This window comes from Lemur catta, chromosome 2 (assembly GCF_020740605.2).
Source record: "Lemur catta isolate mLemCat1 chromosome 2, mLemCat1.pri, whole genome shotgun sequence".
Classification (NCBI taxonomy): Eukaryota; Metazoa; Chordata; class Mammalia; order Primates; family Lemuridae; genus Lemur; species Lemur catta.
In genome coordinates this window covers 13,314,314-13,340,792 of record NC_059129.1, presented here as the reverse complement: position 1 = coordinate 13,340,792, position 26,479 = coordinate 13,314,314, and the positions used below count along the sequence as shown (strand labels likewise).

The following is a 26,479-nucleotide window of genomic DNA, read 5'->3' as shown; positions in this document are numbered from 1 at the left end:
CTCCCTGTATGGAGGGCTTGTTCCAGGGGCAAAGGGGTGTGCTACGGCCTTTCATTTCCTTCTTAAGCTCCAGTTTTCTGCTTGGCTGTCACTCTGTCTCTGTGGGAGCGCTTACAAGTTTCCTGCCTTTCCGCCTCTCTCCCATCCTTCCTGCCTTCCATCATTTCTTCCTCAGCTTCTCTTACTATTTTTATCGATCTCAGTCTTTTCTTTCATCCTCTTTCTTCCTCCCTCCCTCTCTTCTTCTATTTCCCTCCCACCTCCCTTTTTTTCTCTTTCCTTCCTTCCTTCTTTCTCTCTTTCTTTCTTTTTCTGATCCTGCCTTCAATCCTTTCCTTGCTATATTTTCTCCCTCCCTCTCTTCCATTTGTTTCTTCTTCCTTTCCCTGCCTCCCTACTCTGTTTCTTTTTCGCTTGCTTTCCCTTGATGTTTTAATCTTTCTCTGACTTATGTGTCTTTCCTCTTTCTGTTCCCCTTCCCTTTTCTGTCATTCCCTCCCTCTCTTTCTTCTTTCACATCTAGCTTGGCCATGTTTTGTGCTAATAACCAAGGAAAGACAAAAATTACACGCGTGCCTTTTCATAAGGAATCTCATATCCTCGCAGGAAGGCTGAGGCCCCAAAAGGAAAGAGAAAGGGAGAGAAGAGGAGAGCCCAAATGAGAGCCCCCTGGAAGCCTCACTGGGTCCGGACTTGCCCAGACATCTTCCACTCCTCCTTTCGAAGCTTGGCTCGCTCAATTTTCCCTGTGATGGTCTTGGGCAGGTCCGAGACAAACTCCATCTGTTGGGAAAGGTCAGCCCAGGGTGGGTCATCTGTGACCACAATGGGGTTGAGAGCAGGTGTAGTGGATTCTAGGCTTTTTGTTTTTTCTGGTAAGAGCAGTTCCATTTTCCTGTGGGAGCCACCCCTCCCTCACTCCATCCATGTCATGATATGGGGCAGTTTTCTCTCTGCCATCTTTCCTGCACTTTAACCAAGGATGACCACGTGATCCACAACTAGCCAATCAGAGGGCTCCCCCCCCAGTTACAGGGATTGGTTTAGCAGTGGGCACATGGCCTACATTGGTCCAATGAGAACCCAGAGATTGATGCTGACGCCTTTTGGGAAAAACATGGTCTTTTCCTACTGGAGTTTGCTAAGCTGCTAAGAATGCATGTTTGCAGATGATGGGGCTACAAAGAGAAAGCCTTTCAAGAAATGAAGTCACTAGAAAAGAGGGAGACTCAGAGGTGAAAGAGACATTCCTGGCCTTGTCATATGAATGCCTGGGACTAGCTATGATGAAAGCTTTTCCCACCCCTGGACTTTGCAATTGTGTGAGCAATACATTTCGAGTTAGGTCTCTGTCACCTGCAACTGAGAGCTGCATGATCCTGAATGTTATAGCAAGATCCCTGTGCAGAGAGTGGAGCTATAATTCTATTGGCTAGAATTTGTTTCCTTGGAAGCATTTGACTTTTAATTCAGCATAAAGACTGTGGTCATGTTTTGGGCATCAAGATTGGCTGCTGGATTGTCTTTTTGGGCTTTCTTGGTCATAATTAGGAAAAAAATGCAATTAGAGGCCTTATCCTCATCCTGAAGAAGATAATTATAATAGGAGAACCATCTCTTCTTCCCCAAGTTTGGGGGATGTGGGAGCCCAAAAGTCTCACCTTCCTCGGGTACTTGTATGGGGCTGTCACTGACTTCACATGCTCCTGCAGCTCCTTGGTGAGCTGGGCCTGGTCATGGGACAGGTATTCTGGGGCCAGGACTACAAATGCCTTTACCACCTGCAGCAAGGATGAGGGCCAAGAGAGAAAGGATTAGAGTATATAGTCATCTCCTGGAACAATGCAAAATCAGTGTTCAGACTTCCACCACACGCACCACCTTGGTTTCTCCTCAATTGCACCTCCCAACATCCAGGTCAAGGGAAAGAGAGAAACCGGGGATAGGAATGGCTGAAGTTCCATCTCTCTCTCAAGCGGTTTACTGGATGAATAGGTAGGACAATAGGTTGAGACCAGCCTCACTGCATACCCCAAGGACAATAGAGACTGATGAGGAGAAAGTAGACACAGTGAGAGAAGAGGAAAATAAAAACTGGGGACCATAACCCTAAGTTATTTAACCTCTCCAAATTTCAGTTTACCCATCGGTAAAATGGAGATAAAATGTTCATATCTAATTAATGGGAAATAAAATGAAATCTATACATCACGGCCTTGCTAGAGAGCCAGGCACAGGGTGTTTTCTCAGTAGAGGATCCCTTATTGGCCTTATTTGCCCAGTGGCTCCCATGATTTCCTGTATGTTGTGCTCCATACCTGCTAGAAGTAACATATTGCCAAACTCGAACCCTGCAGAAATGTAGGAGGACATTGATCCACACCTCCCACCTTAACCCTTCCCTACACACACACTGAGCTCCATTAGACTCCATCTGGGCCTATTCCTATAACTCTGCCATTGTAGGGATCTTTTTTTATTCCTCTTATTTTCATAGGGAGCCCCATGTCTCAGGGGCTCTTTCTCTTGGCTCAAATCCCTCCTCTGTTCTCCTGGTCAGGAATCAGATTCTAATTCAAATGCCAAACGGCAGGATGGAATCCCTTCAACCCCATAATAATGGCTCCTATACGGTGCTGACTATGTGCTAGGCCTTGTTCCAAGCACTTGACAAATATTAACACACTGAACTCTCATAACAACCCCTCACCCTACAGATGGGGAAACTGAGGAATATAGAGGCTAGATAGCTTGCCCAAGGTCACATAGCTAGTAAGCAGCAGCGCCAGGATTTGGCCCCAGGCTGCTCAGCCCTGGAGTCCATGATCCTAACGGCCACCCTACACTGCCCCTGTGCATTATGTCCACACACTCCCGGGTGACTGCTCCCCCATCACCTCTCCTCGGACAGGGTCTGGGCTGCTGACTACAGCTGTCTCAACCACAGCAGGGTGCTCCATCAGCGCATTCTCCACCTCTGAGGGCCCAATCCGGTACCTGCAGAAGAATCTGTACTTCAGAGAAGATTGGACACTCAACCTCTAGGCCATCCCCAAAGCCTGGAACCAGCCAGAATAAAGATCCAGATTACCCTTCCCAGCCCAGACACCAAGCTCACCCACTGGCATTAATGATATCATCTGCCCGCCCCATGAACTGGAAATAGCCATCTTCATCCTTGATTCCTCGGTCTCCCAGGATCCAAAAGTCTCCTCGGATGCTGTCTGCTACTTTCTGGGGATCGTTCTGGTGACCACAGGAGGACAGAGTCATTGCACATGCCAAGCCCAAATCCCCCTGCCCCAGTGCTGCTATGGAAAGATGAGCAGGTGTGCATTTTACAACCTGAACAACTGCACATGGTGGACCTGCCTTGAACCTGACAACCCTGGACCCCAGGTTGAACTGGATCTTCCCCCTTTATTTCAGTTAGTCCACCCATGGCCCCTAAGCTACTCCCCTGGGTCTAGGCTGATGGATAATACTGATGTATTCTTTCATTCATACTCTAGGGCTATGGTCCCCAACTGTCAGGCTGTGGCTTGGAACCGGTCTGTGGCCAGTTAGGAACTGGCCGTGCATCACTGCCTGAGTTCCGCTTCCCCCTACGCACCCCCCTACCCAAGTCTGTGGAAAAATTATCTTCCACGAAACTTAGGAACTTAGGAATGCAGCCGCACAGCAGGAGGTGAGCACTGGGCGAGTGATGGAAGCTTCCTCTGTATTTACAGCCGCTCCCCATCACTCGCATCACGGCCTGAACTCTGCCTATCCCTCCACCCCCAATCCATGGAAAAACTGTCTTCCATGAAACCAGTCTCTGGTGCCAAAAATGTTGGGGACCACTGCTTTAGGGCATTTCTCCCAGCTGATTCCATCTTCCTTCCACAGACAGCCTAACCCCTGCTCACTTCATAACACTGCTCGAGGCTATCAGTTGGATTAGGCACTTTTCTTGGCTCTTTTATTAGATTTGAAAGTTCTGGAGATATAGCAAGAAGCCCCAGGGCCCCAGCCAATGTGCATATTTCTACAGTCACTGGACCCCTCTATTCAGCGGAGGCACTTGCTTTGAGTAATATCCTTTGTCAGTGCACCTTCATGCCTTACTCAGGTATAGGAGCGTGGGCTCTAGATTGGATCTTCAGTTACTGAGTTAGAAGGTGACATAAAAAATTCTTAGCCTAGCTCTTTCATTGGGAATACAGGAGTATTGAAGGTCACAGAGATCAAGAGATTTGTGTGCAGCCCAACAGCCATTACAGATGGGAGAGCTGAGACCAGAAGCCAAATTTCTTGACCATTAGATTGACTTTCTCACAGTTGCTGTGCAGCTGCATTAACTCTGTGGCCTTAAGGAAATCTGCTAACTCCTCTGAATCTGTTTCCTCATGTGTCAAAGGAGGAGAAGCCCACGCCTTAGCTATCTCGCTGGCATGTGTGACTAGAGTGGGGCAGTGCAGGGGAAATTCTTGGAGAAGGGCAGAATGAGGCTCAGTTTTCCTCATTTGTATAATGGGAATGATAATTTGTATCTACATCAATTCTTTTATTTAACACCCTGTTATGTAGCAAGGTTCTAGATGTTTCACAATTATCAGAGTCTTTACATGACCATAATAATGCCATGAGATATCATGACACACAACTTATAGGTGAGAAAACTGAGGCATGAGAGATTGGTAACTTGCCCAGGACCATACAGTGAAATGGTAGTGCAGGGGTTTGAACTCCAGCAAGCTAGTTCCAAGGACTTTATAATGGTGGCTGGGAGGATTACATGAGTCTAGAGTATGCGAGGTGCTTTAGGACAGTGCTTGCCTTGTATGCATTCAATAAATGGTAGCCACTACTATTATTAGATTTGTTATTTATAACAGTTTATTAATTAATTCCCTCAGGGGTCAGAGGGCATGTGTTTGGGGTCTTCCCTGATGATTTTCCAACAGTTGTGGGCTTGAGTGAGTCTTGCAATCTCTGGTCCACCATCCTCCCTCACCTGTTAAGTGAGGTGGCCAGACTCAAAGATGATCCCTCTCTGCCTTTCCAAGGTCTGAAGATAGGGATGCCTCCAACTATATGGTAAAGTCTCAAAGTGCCCCCTTGCCCCATGGCTCTAAAGGAGATCAGTGGCATACAGCATGGGGACAATACTCGGGGGGAGTTGGGCTGTCTTTGAGAGAACTCTGCTGTCTGTACTTCAGGGGCAATAAGATTTCTGGCATGGACCAGAGGGCTCTTAGGGGTGCAAGGGCTAACTGGAGAAAGACAAGACTTCCAGTGAGATTGTAGTGATAGGCTGAGCATGGTGAGGGTGAATAGACAGTCTTTTCCTCTCTCGACAAAGCACCAATTCTTGGTCATTGGACACTCTCTGTTCCCAAATCTTTCCAATGCCTCTTGGGAGATACCTAACTTTGGGCCTCCATCATCCCACCTAATGCTCCCTGTCCCCGCTGGGGAGCAGAGGAGGATAACACAGATTCCTTACCACATAGCCAGAGAAGATGCCAACAGGTTTGATGGGTTTGACCCTGACACCTAGGTGTCCTTCTGTACCAGGGGGCAGGACATTGCCCTCATTGTCTACGACCTGGAGGAAGAAGCAGATTGCAAGAATGATCCACATAGCAGGAGATGACTTGAATGGCAGCATAAAAGAGTGAAGCCGGTCAAACAAATGACTCTTTTGCTCTAGTGGGGACTGAAAATGGCAACCAGAAACCAAGGGAAGCCAAGAATCTTAAACTCAGATCTCTGATCCACCTGCCTGGGATGGTTTAGGCGAAGCCTTTTATTGAGACTGGGCCAGATGAGCCTGGCAAGATGCTTCTGGCTCTAGGAGCTCAGGAAAAATAATAGCCTCCCATGATCTCTGAGGCTTACTTCACCTGTGGACTTAAAAATCAGACCGATCAAAACTCAAATCATGACTCTGTTACCTTACTAGCGGACTTTGAATTACTTAAGCTCTCTACCTCAATGCACATGAAAATCTTTACAACAGAGAAACTGATAGCTTATGTCTCAGGATTTTTACATGAATAAAATAAGATACTGAAAACGCGGCTCAGTAAGTGGTTATCATAATGTGTGAAGTGGCAGGTAGTTGCACAAAATACTGAATAGAGTATAAATTGTTGTTACACTTTAGATACACAGAATTATACATGTAACCATAGAATCACAAATACAAATTCTAGTTCTTGGAATTGAGCCCAAATATAATAAAAGAAAGGAGCAAAACTTTAGGTACGACATATTCATTAGGGTGTTGCTTTTACTAGTGAAAACTCAGTCGTCATCCATTGGGCCAACCAAAGGCACAAGGAGTGGTGAGTCCATACCATCGACTACTATTGACCCATAGAAATCATTCCGTAGACTGGTATTTACTGACCTGGAATGATGGTTACCCAACATTGTTAAATGTTAAAGGCAAGTTACAAAATGTTACATCACGACTCATCCCTATTTCTGTTTTTTTTTAAAGCTGTCTGGCTAATTTGCTAGGGGAAAAAAAGTGGATTTCTCTGAATAATAAGAATATAAATTATTTCCCATTTTCCTCCATCCCTCCGTCCCCCTCCCCTCCTCTCCCTCTTGTTTAGATGATCTTAATACCTTTACTTTCTATTAATGTTTTTAACTCAATGAAGGATGTAATAAATAAATTACTGAAAAACTAGTGTTTTCCCTATTTTCCCTCCCTCCCTAGTGCCCGCAGCCAACCTGCATATCGTAACTGGAAATAGGTACTCCCATGTAGCCTGGTTTGATTTTCATTGTCTTGGAGACTCTGCAAATGAGCCCCTGTGGAAAACAGCAGATAATCGGCAAACCTCAGAAGGAGACACAAGGTCACAGAAAGAAAATAAAAAGAGGATCCAGCAGAGCAGGCTCTGACACTGACCTGCAGTTGGCTCCCATTTGGTGGTTCCCTCCCTTCCCCTCCCCTTGCTCGCGCTCGCCTTTACTGGGACTACAATCCTAGGGGTGTTGCTAAGTTGTTCAGAAAGCAACCTGAGTGGCTGCTCCCTAGGGAGGAGGGACTAACAACCACATTATAATCTCTTTGGGGGGAGCCTCCCTTTAATGAGAGATCTCGGGAACACCAAAAGCCCTTTCAAACCATATGGAATTACCAATCTGCAGTCTATGTGGCCTAAAAGATGTTTCTTAAAATTATCTCCCATGGTAGGACCAGTTCTGCTTGGATTCTGAAATGACCCCTGCCATCTGAGATACTGGCATCCTGAGAAGCCTACCCTGACCACGTCCTCCTCTGGTTGGCTGGAAACCTTTGCCAGGACATGTTTGCCACAACTCCCTTGTCCCCATCTGTATTCATAAAGCTCTTCCTGAGGATTCCACAGCACAGGGCTGCCAGCAGCCCTCTATAGGAGTTATGCCAGGGGTATCCATTAGCCACAGAAGGTTGTGGGGTAAGAGAGTGGAGGGGAAGAGGCAAGAAGTGCTGAGGGTCACAATAAGAAGCACTGGCAAAAGGAGAGAGATCACTGAGGGAAAGTATTCCCCACGTTATTTTGATAAGTAGCATCATATAGAACAGCGTGAATCTATATAATGCATATGAGACTCCAAGGCCTCGAAGATGATATCTCATTAGGTGCAGTGGGGCCTTAGTGGGTTCCTCTCTCCAGCCCTTGCTTCAATCTGAGCACTAAGTACAGGGCTTGACAACATGACTGATAAACTCAGGTCTCTTCTAAGATGTCTCTCCATCACAGAAGACTGTGTTGACTGTCACACCTGACCTACCCACAGCTCATCTCATCTCACCTGCTTTTCATTTTCCATAGCATTTCTGATCACCTGCCGTGCCAGATATTTCTTAATTTACTGTCTCTCTCCCCAACTCCCACCAGAATGCAATCTCCAGAAAGCAACAGCTTTATCTGTTTTGCTCTCTGCTGAATTTTCAATACCTAGTGCCTGTCCCATCGTAGGTGCTCAAGAAATATTTCTCAAATTATAAATGGTGGCTAATATATATATATATATATACTTTTTTTTTTTTTTGTCAAGGAGACTTCTGAAGCCCAAAAGGTGCACCCAGCCCATGGTGTTCTCCTGGGAACAGGTACCGTTTCTGTCAGGCCATAGAGTTCTCGGATGTCCAGTCCCGTCTCAGCCTTCCATTTCTCCAGGGTTTCCGGAAGAACGCTCTCCCCTCCACTGAAGCAGTGCTTTAGGTGTGGGAACTTGTAACTGGAGAAGAGAGGTAAGTGTTCCTCCTCAGCTTCCCTGGAACAAAAGTCCACCCAGGCCTGGTGCTGGGTTCTGGGTGCTCTGATAATGGGGCTAGCTTCTTGGGGCTACCCATGTCAGAGAGTTGGATGGATGGTCATGTGTGCATGTGGGCAAGGCAGGGGGAGGGGCCCAGAGGCTGTTACCAACCGCCCAAAGTCCCATCACCTGGACAGGTCCTGTTGTAGCAACATCCGGAAAACTAAGGGGGCACCAGTTAGGTTGTTGACCGGGTAGCTGGATAGCGTCTGGAGGAAGAGAGGCAGCTGTGACACTAGTAGCCAGGTCAGATGCCAAACTTACTGGTGTGCACGGTGGTTACAATTGTGGTCTATGGAGTTGTAGAGGTCTGGATTCCTCTGCAATGCTAGCTTGTCTGCTGCTAAAGGAACCCCACAATCCTCGTGTACCCTCAAGACACAAATAACAGAGAAATAAATATGTGTCATAACATCCAAATTCTAGGACTAATTTGGAATGTTTTTGTCAAATCCTGGCTGCCTATTGCTGCCAATTTAAGACTTGCCCTCATTAACACAACCTTAGAAGCACATGAACCACCAATCATCAGCAAGAGATCAGCCACTATTGCAAATCAGCTATGTGATCTTAGTTAAGTCCCTTAACCTTCTAGAACCAGCTTTAGAGTACATTATTTCCAGCCCTATTTTCTTGAAAGTATTTTTGGGATGTAACTCAGGTGAAAAAGTTCTTTGAAAAGTTAAAAGCATCCAGCATTTCAAAAGAAAGTTTACAAAAAGATGTGGTAGTGAATATTTTCCATGCCCTTTGCTATCTCATTTATTTCTCAGAATAATCTCACAGAGTGAGTACTGTCATCCCCATTATAAAGAGGGGGACCATTACTCACAGGGTTAAGTAACTTGCCCGAGGTCACAGGGGCAGCATGTAGCAGAACCAGTATTTGCAGCATGCCCTCTTAACTGTTATGTGATACATCTCTGTCCCATGCTTTGCTTTGTGCAGAATTTATTTATTTTATTTATTAACCTATTTATTTTTTGAGACAGAGTCTCACTCTGTTTTCTGGGCTAGAGTGCCGTGGCATCAGCCTAGCTCACAGCAACCTCAAACTCCTGGGCTCAAGCGATTCTTCTGCCTCAGCCTCCCGAGTAGCTGGGACTATGGATGTGTGCCACTACTCCCGGCTAATTTTTTCTATTTTTAGTAGAGACGGGGTCTCGCTCTTGCTCAGGGTGGTCTTGAACTCCTGACCTTGAGTGATCCTCCCGCCTCGGCCTCCCAGAGTGTTAAGATTACAGGTGTGAGCCACCGCACCCTGCCGGTAAATTATCTTTCAAACTGTAAACTTTTGATGACAGCACTCTGTGCAGTTTACCTTCAGTATGTGTGTTATACTGCAAATAAAAATGAAATACAATGAGCGCGCACACACACAAACACACAGGAGAGAGATGACATTGCCCCCACTATTCTGTCCCTCTGTTTTATATGTGGTTCACCATCATCTAGCTGATATATGACCCCATAGGAAGAGCCCATTAAATGTGTTTGGTGAACAAATGATCCACAATGCCTGCCTCCTGAACATACTCCTTCTATCCGTATATGTGTCCCTCTCCTTCCCTGGACCATGAGCTCCATGAGGTCAGGGACCATGTCCATCTTGCTTACTGAACACTATTTACACATGTGGCCAGGGTTTCACAAAAATTAGATGAATTGAAATAAACTACAATAAATTGAACTGTGCAAACCCTGGGCTCACTCTGAACAACCTGTGCAGACTGGATCCTCTCTTACCTTTAGGATGACCACTGGGTCAAACTTTGGCAAGTGATGGATAAATGTGCATGATCCTGATGTCCATGGTTCCAGAAGTGAACCTACTATGCTCAATATCCAAGATGTGTCTGATATAGTCCATGTTATGTCAGAGGGTTGCAGTTCTGCCAAAAAGCTGAGAACACAAATAAAACACATGTACATATAGGTGAATCCATGCAGGGGGTGTGGGGAGGCTGAGGGTGTGTGTAGTGGAGGAGGAGTAGGTGTGTGGGCACAAGTGTGTGTGTATCTGCCTGTGTTTATGTATGTTCATAGGAATGTGTCTAAGTGTAAGAGGAAAGTTGATCTAGCCACACATCCTGTATCAACAAGGGGTGAGAGCTTAGAAGATGTGAACCCAGTTAACATGACTTAACAGATAATTGGATCTCATGCTCATTTTATCCCCCAAACTTAGTACAGTTTCTGGCATACAAGAACCACCCAGGAAAATTTACTAACAAAAAGCATCTAAAGTGATGAATATCCTAACAGGGGCCTTGCCAAGTTCAAGTTTGGCTGAGTAGATCTTTGGTTTTCTTTTCTGCAAGCATCATAAATTGCCTAAGTATAGCTGAGGATCTTATGCAGGGTGAAACTTGTTTCTTTTCTCTCTGTAGGGCAGAATAAAAGGTATTAGGCCTGGTTTAAACAAAAATGATTTAGGCTAGACATGAACAACTTCCTTGCGACTGGGAGTTGCCGTAGAATGTTCCCTTTCCTGAAGATGATTAATACTTCCAGCTCTGTAGGGCAATTGTATCATAGCGCATCGGGACCAAATTTGGGGGGATGGGAATCTAATATCTTAGTTATATTTAAGTAATTTATCCCATCTTTTAGAAACTGGATTTTACTACAGCTCTTCTATTAAATAATTTTTAATAACTTACTTAATTTGCTGGGTTCATGGGTAGGATATTTAAGCTTTGTTAGTTTTTTGCATTAAAATATTTTTCCCATTCTAATAAAATTAACACGGCAGGCAGGATCTACTGAAGAAAACCCCAAAGATCTGTAGTTATCCTTGCATGAAGACCTGGGCACAGTGTTTTCTGATTCCATAGATGGGGTTGATGTAGCAGTGGAAGAAAATTCTGAACTATAAGATCTGTGATCCAGAAATTCTGAGACCTCGTTTCATCTAATTCATCCAATAATACTTTCCACTTCAATGAATTTGCAAAGTAATTTGCTGCTGACAAAAATGTCCTCTTGGAAAGTAGATTAGCATCAAAGCAAATTACTAGCACCCCAAAGGGCAAGACAGAGATCATTTTGGGGAAAATGCCTAGAAACCTGTGCTAGTAGGCACATGGCTTAAAACATGGACGAGGTTTCAAGATCCCATGTTAGCTGAAACAGAAGTATGCCATTGAAGGTCTCTGGATAGCCAAGCGCCCATTGAAGGTCTCTGGATAGCCAAGCGCCCATTGAAGGTCTCTGGATAGCCAAGTGCCCATTGAAGGTCTCTGGATAGCCAAGCGTATGAACCCATGTGCCTTTCAGCCTTCCTTCCCAATTTTCTTTCTCAGAAGCACCAGATGGTGGCCCAGCCCAGGAAGATTGGATTTGAACTCAGAAAAGTCTTCATGCCTGGTCATGCAGTTCTCCATAGAGTGAAAGGGCTCTGCTTACCCGCCATCTATCTTGGTCCTGAGGCCCAGGCTCGCGTGGGAGTGTTCCACCATCTTGGGAGGGCCGCTGGTCCCGCTAGTGAAATAAAAGGCCTTGGCTTCCTGGCTTCTAGTCTCCACACAGTGGTGAGTGGTGGATGCCTCTCTGAAGGAGACACAGATGGTCACTTTCTCAGATCTAGACTAGACACCAGCTGTCACAGTGACCCATCTTTCCTTATCATCTCCCATATTGACCAAGGGCAAGTCAGTCAACCTTAGGAGGTTAAGATCATGGGATTCTGAGTCAGTTAGACTTGCACTTGAAAACCACTCAGGTTTGGCACTTTGTGAACTATGTAACTTTGGACTAGTTATGTAACTTCTCTGAGTCTCACTTTCAATATCTGTGAAGTGGGATCAATAATACCTGTTGTATAGAGTTACTGAGAAAGTTAACTCTACCACTAAAGAAATAAGCAGCTTGCTTAGCAAAAACTCAATAAATGGTCATTTAATTGTTGTTGAAAGCCCTTGCATACCAAGAGGCACACAAGAGTTGTGCAATTATTATGTATTTTCCAAGTACTTTCTTGGCACCCTCTTCTATTCCCTGGAAGCACCCACGCATCTCTTGGACATCCCGTCTAGTGTCCTCATTTTGGACTCAAAGTTGGTATCACATTGTTTATTTTTATGACAGTTACCTTAAAGTTTATGACGTTAAGAAAGAAAAAGTGGACGTTCTCCCTAAAAGATTCTAAAGACATACATTCCTAATGGGGGGCTATGCGATGTGACAGGGAAACTCATTCATCCAGCCAGTTTTGCTATCAACTTTTGAAGGACACGTAGAGCTTCCTCTGTCCTTGAGAAGCCTAGTTTAAGGATACAAAAGGTGGGAAGAAGAGCCTAGAAACACGATATATCAGCTATCTCTTGATTTTTACTTCATATGCTCTTGGCCTCATCTCTGATTTGAGCCGTGTTGCAGTGAACAGTTCTGGGTGGGCTTCAACCTACTGGTGTTAAAACCACGTTGTTTCTAGGGGGCACCACAAGTGATTCACTCTGTGTTCCGTGGTCTTTGTGCCCATGGTCTCTGTTGCCACCATGACATGAGACTCTGATCCTATTCTTCATGCATGTATGTACAGTCCAGAAGTATGGGGTAGACAATGCCCCTAGGATAATCCTCAACCAATGGGGGTCAGGTGCTAATGTGTCAATTCTCATCAGCCCTTTAGTGGAAAGTCCTGGGAGACATTCTATGTGCTCCTCAGAAGGTCCTGGCAGATCAAGCCTCACTTAGCCCTTGCAATGACTCAACAAAAATCTCTGTATTGGCTTTTCTTTCTTCCATGCTTCACTCTCCCTAGTCCCATACTCTACTTCCTTGACCTCCCAGATAAAGCACCAGCACATATGCACCTGGCTTAGTTTCTACTTTTGGTGAAAACCTGGGCTGAGACATGCAAATACTCACTTTAGAAGTGTATTGAAGTTCAGCCACCCATCTCGGTTTTTCTCAGACACCAGGACCTTAATTCTCAGAGAAGGACATTTAGAGGCCACCATGTCTACTTCTTGGGCCACTTCGTCTCCAGCCACGATGACCTTGGACTTAGACAACTGCAGCCTATAGAGTATGTCAGCAGATCTCAGCTGGATAGTCCCAGGTGTGAAGATGAGTCCTACAGAAGGCAAATGGCTTACAGAGCTGGAAGGAAGGGCTATCTTTGTTCCTCGGCAAGCCCGATATAAACATCCAGTGGGAAGCAAGTGGGGAACGGAAGGGTAGAGTAGTGTTGACCAATGAGGAGTATCAATAATAAAGGAAGTGAGAATCAGGGAGTGACTGGAACCCAGTTTCCCTGGGTTGTCAGAGCTGTGAGTGACCAACTGAGACTAAGAAAAGAAATTGAGTTGCCTAATGTCATACTGTTGATAGTCTAAGACACATACAATCCTCCTCCACTCACTCCCACCCCTCCAAAAAAAAAAAAAAAGCCCTACAGGGGTTTGCTGTACCTCACACTCTCATACAGTAACTAAAGTCATGAGGAAAGGCACTTAGAATTATCTGTGGTCCTGAAATATCTTGGTGCTCTAGGTCCTGGCTATTTCTCCCAACCTGGGGATACTGAATGCATTTTCTTAGGCAAGAATGCTTTTGATTTTTATGTGTGTGTGCATATATATATATATACACATATATACATATATATATAATACACAAACACAATGTAGTTGTATATATTCTGGGGGTACAAAGTGGTGTTATGATTTTTTAATACAATGTGGGATGATTAAATTAAGCTAAATAACATATCCATCACCTTAAATATTTGACATTTTTGTGATGAGAACATTAGAAATTTACTCTCTTACTGTTATTTAAATATACAGTATTCAATTATTAGCATGCTCTGCAATTTATCTAAAAAAATCAGACTTATGCCTCCTATCTAACTGAGGCTTTGTACCCTTTGACTATCACCTTTCCATTTCTTGTTCTTGTTTACTATTTTGATGAGACTCCTACAATTTTTTAAATCTTCTGTAGAATAACTAGACTTATGTTTCACCTTTTATGAAGTTGATACCACATGCTGCTCCTTTTGTTAAATAGCTTTTAAATGTAACTTCTTTTCTTTGAACTCTCAACACCATGATTCTCACCACACACTTGTAAACATCCTCCAATGTCTCTCCACCATGATGGCCATACTGAGTCAGACACACAGAAGAACAGACACATTTCCTCTGGGTTCTCCTTCCTTCAGGTCATAATCTCTCAGTATATCATCTTTCTCTTATGGCTTGTTTACTCTTTCCATGGGGTTCCAAGACCCTAAAATTGGTTCAGCTGCTCCTGATTGCTCCTATTTCCTGGTCACGTTTATATCTTCCTCCTTAATGCCTCCCTCAGTCCATTGTCCCCAGCAGGTGGGGTGGAGTGGGAGCTTTTCTAATATATGGGGATGGGCTGTGTGGGAAGAGGAGTGGGAAGAGCAGTTTGTGAAGGAGGATGCTGGAGTTCCTTGAGGCTCTTTTTGAACCTCTTTACATCTCATCATTTTTATCTAAAGGTTGATGATTCTCAAATTTCTGTCTCCATCTCAGAATTTGGGTCCTTAAATCCAAATTTTTACTTCTCATCCCTCCTTGAATATCACATAGGCACCCCTTACTCAACATTACTAAGCTGTCATCTTTTCCTAACACACCCACCATAGCTCTTTCTCTGCCTATGTTCCTCACTTCAGTCAAAGACAGCAGCATCTACCCAGTTGCCAAAGTGTCTGTGACTTTTCTGTCTCCCTGGCTGTCTTCCTAAAAAAAAACCCTGTTATCAGTTCCCCCAACTGTCTCTTGAATCCATCCACTTATCTCCGTCTCTACCACCTCATCCAAATTGGAGCCACCATCATCCTTTGTCTCTTATCTGAGATTTCCACCCCGACTCTTGCCTTCTTCATCTCATTCTCTATTAAGCATCCTGCATGACGTTTCACAAACAGAGTGATTGCATCACTCAGTCCATCAATGATTTCCCATTCTCCACTGGATAAGTGTCTAGAAGTCTCACCATGGCCCACAAGGCACTGACAATTTAGCACCTGCCCATCTTGACAGGTTCATTCTATTGCCACCACTTTCCTCTTGCTGCCTGGACTCCAGGCACACAGACATCCTTTCGGGTTCTCTCAAAATTTTCAAGCTTCCCTCCCCTCTGTCTTCACACATGCTGTTCCCTCTGTTTAGCACAGTCCTCTCTGCCTCCTCTCCTGGCCAAACTCTACTCATCCTTCAGATCTCAGATCGAATATCACTTCCATTGAGACTTCATGACTCCTCAGATTAGTTAGTTCAAGTCTCCCTTTAGATGAGAGGTTGGCAAACTTTTCCTGTAAAGGGCCAAATAGTAAATATTTTAGGTTTTATGGGCCAGAGGCTTTCTGACCCAACTACTCAAGCCTGCAGTTATAGTGGAAAAGCAGCCACAGATGACAGGCAAACAGAAAGGCATGACTGTGTTCAATATAACTTTAGTTACAAAAACAACCCGTGGACAGGATTTGGCTTGTGGGTCATAGTTTGCTAACTTCATTTCCGTAGGTTCTAATAAAATTCTCATGCCCCTTTTCAAAATTGTGATTAAATAATTATGTGTGCAATGAATAGCTGGATAGCTTTTTCCAAAGGTCTGTAAGTCCCGTGAATACACAAGTTGTGTTTTGTTCACCAAGTACATAAGCAACCTCTTGCATAAGCGCTTGGTGCATAGTTGGCTTCAATGAATGGAAGACAGGTGGTATCTTCATATGAGGAGGGACAGCATGCTCTGTGGAGGAGACTTCTTTGGGGAGAAGGGGCTGCATTTCTCTGTGCCCTGTACAAGGAGTCAGTTACTAACCTGCTCGAATGCAGCCCAGGGTCACCAGCCACCACTCAGGTACTCTGGGCAACACCACTGCTACACAGTCCCCACGCTGCAGACCACAGGGCCCCACGAGGACGTTGGCCGCCTGCCGGCTGATTTCACTCAGTTCTCTGTAGTTCCACTTCACTTCCTCCCCTTCGCCACTCACCCACCACAGGGCGGGAACCGGAGGGCGCTTGCCAGCCTGAGGGATGAGAAGCCCGCTGGTTAGGGGCTGCTGGAACACAAACGGGTAGGATAATTTCCAAGTCTTGGGATTGCCAAGTCAGTGCTTAGTAAGATTTTTGATCTCAGGACCCCCATACGCTCTTAAAAAAATATTAAAAACCTTGTCTGGTTCCAGTTCTGAGTGGGAATGCTTTCAATTTTTCCCCGTTCAGTATGATGTTGGCTGTGGGTTTGTCATATATGGCTTGTATCATTTTTAGGTAGGTCCCGTTTATGCCTATTTTGTTAAGCGTTCTTATCATAAAAGGGTGTTGAATTTTGTCAAATGCTTTTTCTGCATCTATTGAGAGGATCATATGGTCTTTATTTTTGCTTCTATTTATGTGGTGAATTACATTTATAGATTTTCGTATGTTGAACCACCCCTGCATCTCAGGGATGAAGCCTACTTGGTTGTGATGAATTATTTTTTTAATAAGCACTTGGATACAATTTGCTAAGATTTTATTGAGAATTTTTGCGTCTACGTTCATGAGAGAAATGGGTCTGTAGTTTTCCCTAAAGAGTTTTTATTTATAGGGGTTATATCTATCTGTATTTACCATATTAGAAATCAAAATTGAGAATGTTAAAAAATGTGTGCTTTTTAAAAATAACAGTAATAAACCCATATATATTAGCATGAAGCAAATTTTTTAAATAAAAGATACACTTTCCAAAACAAAGAAAAATAATAATAAGAGGGGTATCATTTTATATTTTTGCAAATCTTTTTAACTTCTGCCTTAGAAGAGTGTTGGATTCTCTTATCTGCTTCTGCACTCACCCTGTTTCAGTATTACCCGAGACATACCTTCTGGAGAATGTCACCACATACTTGTGAGAGAATTAGAGTGAAAACGCAAATATTTAATATTTATTAATTAATATAATTATTAATATAATTAATATCTGTTTATTAATATATATCTTAGATTTACTTATATATTTATCTCTACTTATTTATTTTTGTTTTATCTTGTGGTGAAATATACATACCATAAAATGTACCATTTTAACTATTTTTAAGTGTACGGTTCAGTGCCATTAAATACTTTTACATTGCTATGCCTCCATTACCACCATCCATCTTGAGAACTTTTTCATCATCCAAAACTGAAATTCTGTCCCTGTTATGAATAACTCCTCATCCTCTCTCCCCTAGGCCCTGGTAACCACCAGTCTACTTTCTGTCTCTCTGAATTAGCCTATTGCAGGTACCTTATATAAACATAATCAAACAATATTTGTCCCTTTCTGTCTGGCTTGTTTCACTTAGCACAACGTCTTCGACATTCATCCACGTTGAAGCCTATATTGGAATCTTTTTTCTTTTTCAGGCTGACTAGTATCCCATTGTAAATATATACGTTTGATTATCTATTTATCTGTTGATAGACATTTGTGTTGTTTTGACCTTTTAGCTATTGTGAAGAAAGCTACTATAAACACGGGCGTACAAATATCTCTTACGGACCTGGCATTTGATTTTCTGGGTCTATACCCAGAGTTGGAATTGCTGGATTACATGGTAATTTTATTTTTAATTTTTTGAGGAAGCACCATATTGTTTTCCATAATAATGGTACCATTTTAAATACCTACCGGCAGTGCACAAGGGTTCCAATTTCTCTAAGTTTTATTTTCAAATAATTTGCACTTTGCAGATCCCCTGAAAGAGTCTCATGTATCCTCAGGGGTTCCCTGATCATAGTTTGAGATTAATAATGCAAAGTCAAAGAGAAGACATGCTAGTAATTTTGTTATATCAAAATTCCTCTCCATCAAAGTTATACCACTTTGCAGTAACATATGAGAGTGTCTGTTTTCTCACAGCCTTGCCATAAGAGTGTGGTGTCAAACTTCTGTATTTAATAAGACAGGTTAAAAAATATTATTTCAGTAAAGTTTTCATGTGCAGTACTCTTATTATGGGGGAGGGTGGGCATTTTTTCTTTTGTTTAATGGCCATTTGAGTTAACTGTTTTATGAACTATCTGCTCACATACTTTGCCCACTTTTATTTTGGGTTGTGCCTTTTTATTCTTGATTTCCAGGAGCTGTTTTTGTATTAGGGATATTAACTCTTGCTGTCATATGAGTTGGATATTTCCCCCCAGTTGTCATTAGTTTTTATTTTGATAATGGCACTGTTTGTCAATGTAGAGGCTTTTATGATATTTATATAATAAAATGTATTAAATAATTCCTTTTATAAATTCAGAATTGTCCATCACGGTAGTAAGGGCCTTCCTCAATATCCCAAGGAAATATAACTTTTAAAGAAAATCTAGATTTCTAAATTTTTGTCTATAATTTTTTAATATTAAAATGTTGATTTTTTTTTTTTTTTTAAGAGTACACTACACCTAGAGGTACCTTCGGCCTAGTGGCCAGGTGTTTGCAATCTCTGCACTAAGGATGTGTTATGGTGTTGGGAATGCAAGACAACATCATGGTCATGACTTCCTTTGAGCACCATTGTTTTAAGCCTGTGCTGGTAGAACCATCCCTTCCTCTATCCTAGCCAGGAAAAATCCTTCCATTCTTCAGGAAGGGTCACAGGATTTCAGGTGAAGGCAACAGTGTAAAGCAAGGAATGAGTTAGAATTCCAGAAGCCCAGGGCTAGAAGGGAAACTCATAAATTTCTGCATCATTCTCTTTCGCTAATGTGTTGGCGCTCTTTTGACAATCCCTGCCTAGTAGCCACCCTATTTGCCCACCCCTAATGACCTAACCTTCGGAGCAGACTGACTTAGTCTTTGGTCAGTCCTGATTTGCTCTTACCAAATTCAAACCCACCTCTTCTGTGACCCCAACCCACTAATCCTTGTCTCGGGAGGTCACAACAGAGCATGTGCAGTACGTAGAAGCCAACTGTGTGTCAGTTGCCTGGGGGTTACAGAGTGCCCTACCCTGTGCCAGAGTCCTGTGACCTTTTTCTGCCAATCATGCTGTCCTCCTCCCTCCCCATGCTGCCTTCATGGAAGATGAGCATCTTATTCATAGCTTATTACAGTGCCTGACACATAATAAGTGCTCAATAAAATATTTATGGAATGAATTAATGAAGTCAGCCAAATTGTCTCACTTGGTGCCTCTTTCCACCCCCTTACCGCCTCCATATCAGCCCAGTGATCAACCATATCTCTAGCAAAGTTAAACATGGCAGGAACTTCTGAGCGGCCCCACGGCGAGGATGCCAGTTGCCTCGTAATAATGTGGGGACTGCGGCTGGACATCTGAGCACCCCATAGTGTGCAAAGTCCCTGAAGTTTCCGCAGCCAATGCATGGTCAGACCTGCAAAGGAAACAGGAGACACAGGTGAACGCTTCTTGACTAGATTGCTCTGTTAAGCATCAGCTGCTTCCGGAGATTTTCCCTAAGTGCACATCGTTCTTCTGAGGAATTAATTAGCTGTGGTCATGAGTGAATTGGCACTCAGCATCTGTCTCCTTAGGGTGTGCTATTCTCCAAAAGCACAGCAGAATCTAGACCCAGTGTAGATTCTACCTCTTTAACACTTCTGACAGTTTTGTGAACACCCGAATCCATGTAATAAATCCCTTGGTGCTGAAAATACAGTGGGTGGTAGACGAGAATGTTGTTCCCAACAGTTTGTTCCCTTCCTGTATTAGGATTCCAGTAATATAACCACATTTGTTTTTGTGTGTCCTCCCGGCACGTCCTGGAGGAAGAGCGTGTATCCACATCTCATTGGCTTTGGCGTGCTCCTGGGAGAGCTTTGGTCAACGGGATGTGAGTGGGTAGGATTGTGCGGTTGGTCAGAGACTCTTGCATTTCTGCTCTCTGCGTGAGAGTTGCATATTCCAGATCAGTGCTGTGCCTTCAGCCTGGGGCCCAAGATGACAAGGCAGGTGAAGTTAAGCTGAGCCTGGCATGACCACTGTCAACTTACCGACCCATGTGTATGGTTAAAAGGTACTGAGATGTTCAGCATGTTTGTTACTATAGCAAATGCTTCCTAATACAAGTACCCTCCCTCCCTCCCTCTCTTCCTTTCTTCCTTCCTCTCTCCTTCCCTTCCTTCCTTCTTTTCTTCCTTCTTTTCTTCCTTCCTTCCTTTTCAAATGCAGGATCTTGCTCTGTCACCCAGGCTGGAGTGCAGTGGCATGATCATAGCTCACTGCAGCCTCCAGCTCTTACAATCAGACAATCCTCTTGCCTTGGCCTCCTGAATAGCTGGGACTACAGGCGCATGCCACGATGTCCGGCCAATTTTTTTTTAAATTTTTTATAGGCATGGGTCTCACTGTACTGCTCAGGCTGGTCTCAAACTCCTGGGTTCAAGCAGTCCTCCTACCTCAGACTCCCAAAGTGCTGGGATTACAGGCATGAGCCACCACTCCCAGACTACCATCTATTTCTTTAAATTCAGTCTTCACTGATACATGTTAAATACCATGCACTTAGTGCACAGGGCCTAATACAATCACTTTAGCAATTATAGCTCTTGTAATTATTCTTTCCGTATACATGGCTCCAGGGAAAGTAGTTCCAGGGCTGTGTAGGCTGATCTTTGAATTACACCCTGTGAACCCTGAGAAGGCTGTAGAATTTAAATTTAATGATGATGTATTGGAGGAATCCAGCCAGTCCAGTTAAAAAGCTGAATTCACAGTTTATTTTGTCTAGGCAGCAGCAGCCAGAATGGTCAAGGTGTCTGACAATTCTGTCTCCGCTTTTATTTTTTATGGAATAAGAAATGAAGATTTCCTTACCAGCTCCTGGGCAGGAATGTCTATTGCCTTTGTACCTGCTGGTCCCTCTCTCTTTCCATAACTGGCTCTTTCTCATTCTTGCAGCCTCACCTCATCTGAGACGTCTCCTTCCCTGACCACAACTCAACTTCTAGGTCCCTTTGACCGCCCTCATCCCAGCCACCCAGTCCCTCACTTTCACTGTGCTAAAGGCACCTTTCTCTTTGCCCAGTGTCTCCTCACTGAGACCTGGCAGGCACCCCATTTCAAAGCACCCAGGAATTGCAGATTGTCTTTCTCTGGGGACTTGCATTCTCCTCACTGGCCATGACTCCTAATGATTGGTGAGTGTCATCGCGGGGCATGGCCCCATCAGTCCATTCCCTGCAACAGTGCTCACCTGCTGAGTCCTTTCAGGAAGTCTCTCTGGGGAGAGCTTGATCAACACTGGGATGTCCAGCAAAGAGCCTCAGATTGCCCTGCAGCCTTGGAGGAGAGCACAGCTAATCAAGCAGACAGCTCCAGAATCCCTGCAGCCTTGGAGGGGAGCAGAGATAATCATTAACAGTGGATAACCCTGGAGTCTTACTTGGGGTAACAGCAGTCCTTCTAGCCAAGGTCACGGGCTGCACAGCCCTAGAGCCCTGGGGTCCAACCAGACCTGCTCTTTCAATCCAAGGGGCCAAAAGCAGGTTCATGGCCAGGACTGACAGTGAGTTATTGCTCCAGCCAAGGAGAGAGAAATGGAGCTCAAGTGGACTGGACGAAAACTCTCTCACCTCCTTTAATCCTTTCCTTGCCTTGGCTCCAGCACACCACATTTGCCTGGCTTTCCTCTCACTCCCAGTCTCTTCTGCTGACTCCTCATCATCTCCTTTATCCACACTCACTCTGCACGTGAGCTCACCCATTGCCATGGCTTGGCCCTCACCTGCCTTGCCAGGGACCCCACACGTGTGTCTGCAGCCTGCATCTCTCTCCTGCATCCCCATCTGCTTGGCTTCTCCACCTGATGTCTAATAGGCCTCTCGAACACACTTCGTCCAACGCTGAGCACCTGCTGTTATCCGTCCGTGCAAACCATCCCACTGCAGCCGCCTTCTTACCCATCTCAGCAAATGGCAACCTGTTCCCCTAGGTCTTCCAGCATCAAACCTTGGAGTCTCCCTGACTCTTTTCTTTCACACCTGGATCTGGAAATCCCTCAGATCCACCTGCGAGTTATATCGAGACTCTGACCCATTCTCTGCCCTGTTCCAAACCACCATCTTCTCTCCTCACACAGGTGTTGTGTGTCTTCGTCACAGGTCTCCCTTCTTTTGCTCTCATCCCCTGCGGTCTATTCTCAATGCAGCAGCCAGAGTGAGCCAGACTTAAAACTGAAGTCAGACCATGAACTCCTAGAGAAAAATCCCATGTCCTTGCACTCATCTACAAGGTCATTACCTCAATGAACTCTTCTCCAAAAACTCTTCCCCTTACTTCTTCTGCTCCAGTCACATGGACCTCCTTGCTGTTCTACCTACATGTCAGACACACCCCTGCCTCAGGGCCTTTGCACTTGCTGTTCTCACTGCCTGAAATTCTCTTCTCCTAAATGTGTAGCTTCCTTGCCGCCTTTGGATCTTTACTAAAACCCATCTTCTCGGTGAGTCCTTCTCTGCTGATCTGATCTGACGTCACTGCATTCCACCTTCCTGCCATCTTTCTTCTCTTTGGCCACATACATGTCACTCTCTACGTATGTCTTACTTGTTTGTGTCCTCCTTCTAAAACATAAGTTCTCTGAGGGCAGTGACTTCTATATTTGTTTACTTTTGTTCCTCAAGTCCTAAAACAGTGTCTAGTACAACTCAGTGGGTTTAATAAGTGTGTATTCAATAAATGGTCTCTCTCCATCAGCAGAACAACCCTATGAAGCCGGGATGACTTTTATCCCCTCTGTATAGATGAGGAAACTGAGGCTGGAAGATCCCAAGATCCCCTGGCAAGAGAAAGGAGAGCTCAAATGTAAATGACCATCTATCTGAGCTCCCATCATGCATTCTTTTCACTGGGGCTTTCTAATACCCCACTGAAAGCTCATTCTTCTCTGCTTCTCAGAGAGCTTGGCAAGGCGCCAGTGTGGCTTAATTTAGACTGAGGCCTGCCTGACTCCAGTGTGATCTGGGTGATGATTTACACCTTCCATCCCTCTCCTGAGCCACTTGGCACTTCTCAAAATGCCTAACATTCACTGTCACGCCCATCCAGTTTTCAGTGATCTTGAGTTTAGTGAATTGGCAAGCGCACAGGCGTTGGAATCAGACATCTCTTCTAACCTGACTCCCCCTTGTGATATTGGGTGACAATACCCCCCCAAGTCTCAGTTTCCCCATCTGTAAAATGGGGTTCATATCAGCCCCTCTCTCATGAGGTGTGTGAGAGGATGCAGTGAAATAATGCTTATAAAACACTGAGCACAGTCAGGGAATCTAGCAAGAGAAGGAATGTCAGGTCTTCTGCAGCTCTGTTTGAGGCATCCACAAAGTCAAGAAAACGAAGGCCTTTTCAGATCACTGAGTGGAGAAGATGAAACCCCAGAATAGAGCAGTAAATTGCTTGTGGTCACACTGCACGTCAGTCACAGGCCAGGGCCTAGAAACCCTAACCTCCCCAAAGAGTGTCCCACCCTGGGGCTGTTGACTTATGGTGGGTCTTCAGGCCCTGAGAATGGAGTTTGAAATCAGAGGGCTCTGAGCTTCTGAGATACGATGTTTTCCAGCAACACCACCAAAGGGAACAATGCCACAGCCAGATAAGGGACTGCTGGAATTATAGGCCATGTCAGATTTGTATCTCCCCAGACAGAGAAAGTGATCCTGAGGCCACAGAGCTTCCCTGTTCCCTCCTACCCTGGCCAGTGTGAACCTCAGGGGCCCACTCTTACAGAGTTACTCCTTTCGGGTGCTGGTCACCAGAATTCCATTTGCTAAAAGGCCCTCATGACAGGCAGGGATGGAGCTCCTGAAATAGGGAGATTTCTGTTGGAGACGCAAGCATTGGGAACAAGGACCCACAGGCCAGGAACAAGGACTCCCAGGCCAGGTACAAGATGTGTGTGCCAGAAACCTGGCCGTGACTAACTGCTGTAGCACAAAAGGACAAAGAACCATGCCAGGGGACGTCTGAGTGAGCCAGAGGGTCTTGAAGGCCCCAGAAGCAGGGTCCAAGTGGGGGTCTGGAGGGACAAGAGAGGAGATACATCTGGAGAAGATACCAAAAGTGATTTGGGCCCCTTTCATGCTTTTCTCTGGGCCTATCCTAGTAATGACAGGGTTTGAAAACCCTGTTGTTTATGTAGAGCAGCAACAATTTTCTGCTGTGAGAAAATGCATAGAATTCCACCTCCCAGCCTGCTTCTCCTCCAGCCCCGAAGGTATCTGTCATCCCTTCTTCTATAACCCTGCCATAGGTATTTCCCGATCACAGTCATGAGCCTCTCAAATGCTCTTCTAGGAAGGTTTTCCCCGTGTCTTCTCTAATCCCTCTTGTTGTTGCTGCTCTGTGCCCGTCTTCATCTGTTTTCTGTTGCTCTATCAGAATACCACAGATTGGGTAACTTACAAAGAAAAGAGGTTTATTCAGGTCAAAGTCCAAGAGCATGGCACCAGCATCTGGCGAGGGCCATCTCCCGGGGGAAGGGCAGGAGGTGGAAGGGTGAGAGTACACATGTAAGAGAGGGCTTGCTTTTATACCAAAGTCACTCCCATGGTCACTAACCCACTCCTGATAATCATGCAATAATGGCATTAATAAATTTAATTTATTTATGCAAAAATTAAATAAGTAAACATTTAAAAAAATAAAGAACTCGGGCAAATCGGCAAGAAAAAAAATCAAAGAACTGCATTAAATGAGCAAAGGACACAAACAGAAATTTTTCAGAAGAAGATAGACTAATGGCCAGCAAACATATGAAAAAATGCCCAATGTCTCTAATCATCAGGGAAATGCAAATCAAAATCACAATGAGATATCACTTAACTCCAGTGAGAATGGCTCTTATCAAAAAGTTCCAAAACAACAGATACTGGTGTGGATGCAGAGAGATAGGAACACTCATCCACTGCAAACTAGTACAACTTCTATGGAAAGTAGTATGGAGATACCTCAAATGAACGAAAAGTAGAACTACCATTTGACCAGCAATCCCACTACTGGGTATTTACCCAAAGGAAAAAAAGACATTCTATAAAAAAGACATCAGCACTCAAACGTTTATAGCAGCACAATTCACAATTACAAAGATGTGGAAACCACCCAAGTGCCCATCAATACATGAGTGGATTGGTAAAATGTGGTATATGTATTACATGGAGTACTACTCAGCCATAAACAAAAGGGTGAACCTCTTATATTAATCTGGATGGAGCTGGAGACCATTATTCTAAGTGAAGTATCACAAGAATGGAAAAACAAGCACCACATGTGCTCACCATTAAATTGGTACTAATCAATCAACACTTGGGTGCACCTATGGAAGTAACATTCATTGGGGATCGGGCAGGTGGGAGGCGGGAGGAGGGGATGGCCATGTTCACACCTAATGGGTGTGGTTCACAGTGTCTGGGGGCTGAGCACACTTGGACTTGGACAGTGCAAAGGCAATTTATGTTATCAAAGCGTTGTACCCCTGTAATATTCTGAATTAAAAAAAATAAAAATAAAAAAATAAACCAAACACATAGTACACAGTAAGCACTCAGTAACTCACAGTTACTTAAGTTTAGAATGGGAGGCTAAGAGGAGGAGTCTGGACTCAAACTGACACACCTGCACGGAGGGAGGGTCTGGATATTGTTTTGATCATTCCTGCAGATCAAATGGATGCAGCAGATTTGGGGACGGGGGGACATGGTCCTTGGAATGGCAGTCAGAGTCCCATGAATGAAAGGAAGCTCAACAAAAAATTATTTGTCCTCCCAGACGCTGGGGCTAAAGGATCCACAGACACATTTGGTTCGGGAGCTGCTGGATCCAAGTTCCAGAAGGCAAGTCATGGGTCTTAGGCCATTTTATGTTGCTATAAAGCAATACCTTGAAAGCGGCAGCCTTGCAAAAATAACAGGTTAATACCTAATCCCACAACGTCCTAGCAACGGTTGAAGATCAAGCCTATGGGTTCTCCCGCTAACAGACACCCCGCGGGAGTTCTGTTTTGCACAACCTCTGAAAAGAGCTGAACGGACAGAAAAGAGATGTAAATCTTTCCCTCTAAAATTGTGTTTTAGAGAATCTGTTTTTCCAGAGTTCCTGAGTGAATAGCAGGAGAACGAGTTACAGCCTCAATCATAGCTCAAAGGCAGAGTCACATCTGCGATAATCCCGTCTCCAAGGAAAGGTGGGGAAACCAACTCTTGGACT

The 26,479-nt window shown here is 44.5% G+C and overlaps 1 protein-coding gene across 4 annotated transcripts in view; it reads right to left on the bottom strand.

Annotated features, from left to right (window-relative positions):
* Positions 1-285: 285 nt before the first annotated feature.
* Positions 286-26,479, bottom strand: part of ACSM2B (acyl-CoA synthetase medium chain family member 2B) — a 33,610-nt gene continuing 7,416 nt past the window's right edge. For 2 of the 4 annotated variants that reach the window (XM_045542722.1, XM_045542724.1), the window contains 14 exons: positions 21,474-21,610; positions 19,468-19,652; positions 16,117-16,327; positions 13,183-13,390; positions 11,719-11,862; positions 10,057-10,213; positions 8,440-8,519; positions 8,109-8,232; positions 6,733-6,813; positions 5,492-5,593; positions 3,119-3,246; positions 2,898-2,997; positions 1,662-1,781; positions 286-783 (listed from right to left, as the gene is read on the bottom strand). In XM_045542722.1, coding sequence (XP_045398678.1) covers positions 679-783; positions 1,662-1,781; positions 2,898-2,997; positions 3,119-3,246; positions 5,492-5,593; positions 6,733-6,813; positions 8,109-8,232; positions 8,440-8,519; positions 10,057-10,213; positions 11,719-11,862; positions 13,183-13,390; positions 16,117-16,327; positions 19,468-19,644 — 1,737 coding nt within the window. In that variant the 5' untranslated portion in view covers positions 19,645-19,652; positions 21,474-21,610 and the 3' untranslated portion in view covers positions 286-678. The remainder of the gene's footprint in view (positions 784-1,661; positions 1,782-2,897; positions 2,998-3,118; positions 3,247-5,491; positions 5,594-6,732; positions 6,814-8,108; positions 8,233-8,439; positions 8,520-10,056; positions 10,214-11,718; positions 11,863-13,182; positions 13,391-16,116; positions 16,328-19,467; positions 19,653-21,473; positions 21,611-26,479) is intronic. The other 2 variants (XM_045542723.1, XM_045542725.1) reach the window with 2 other exon arrangements.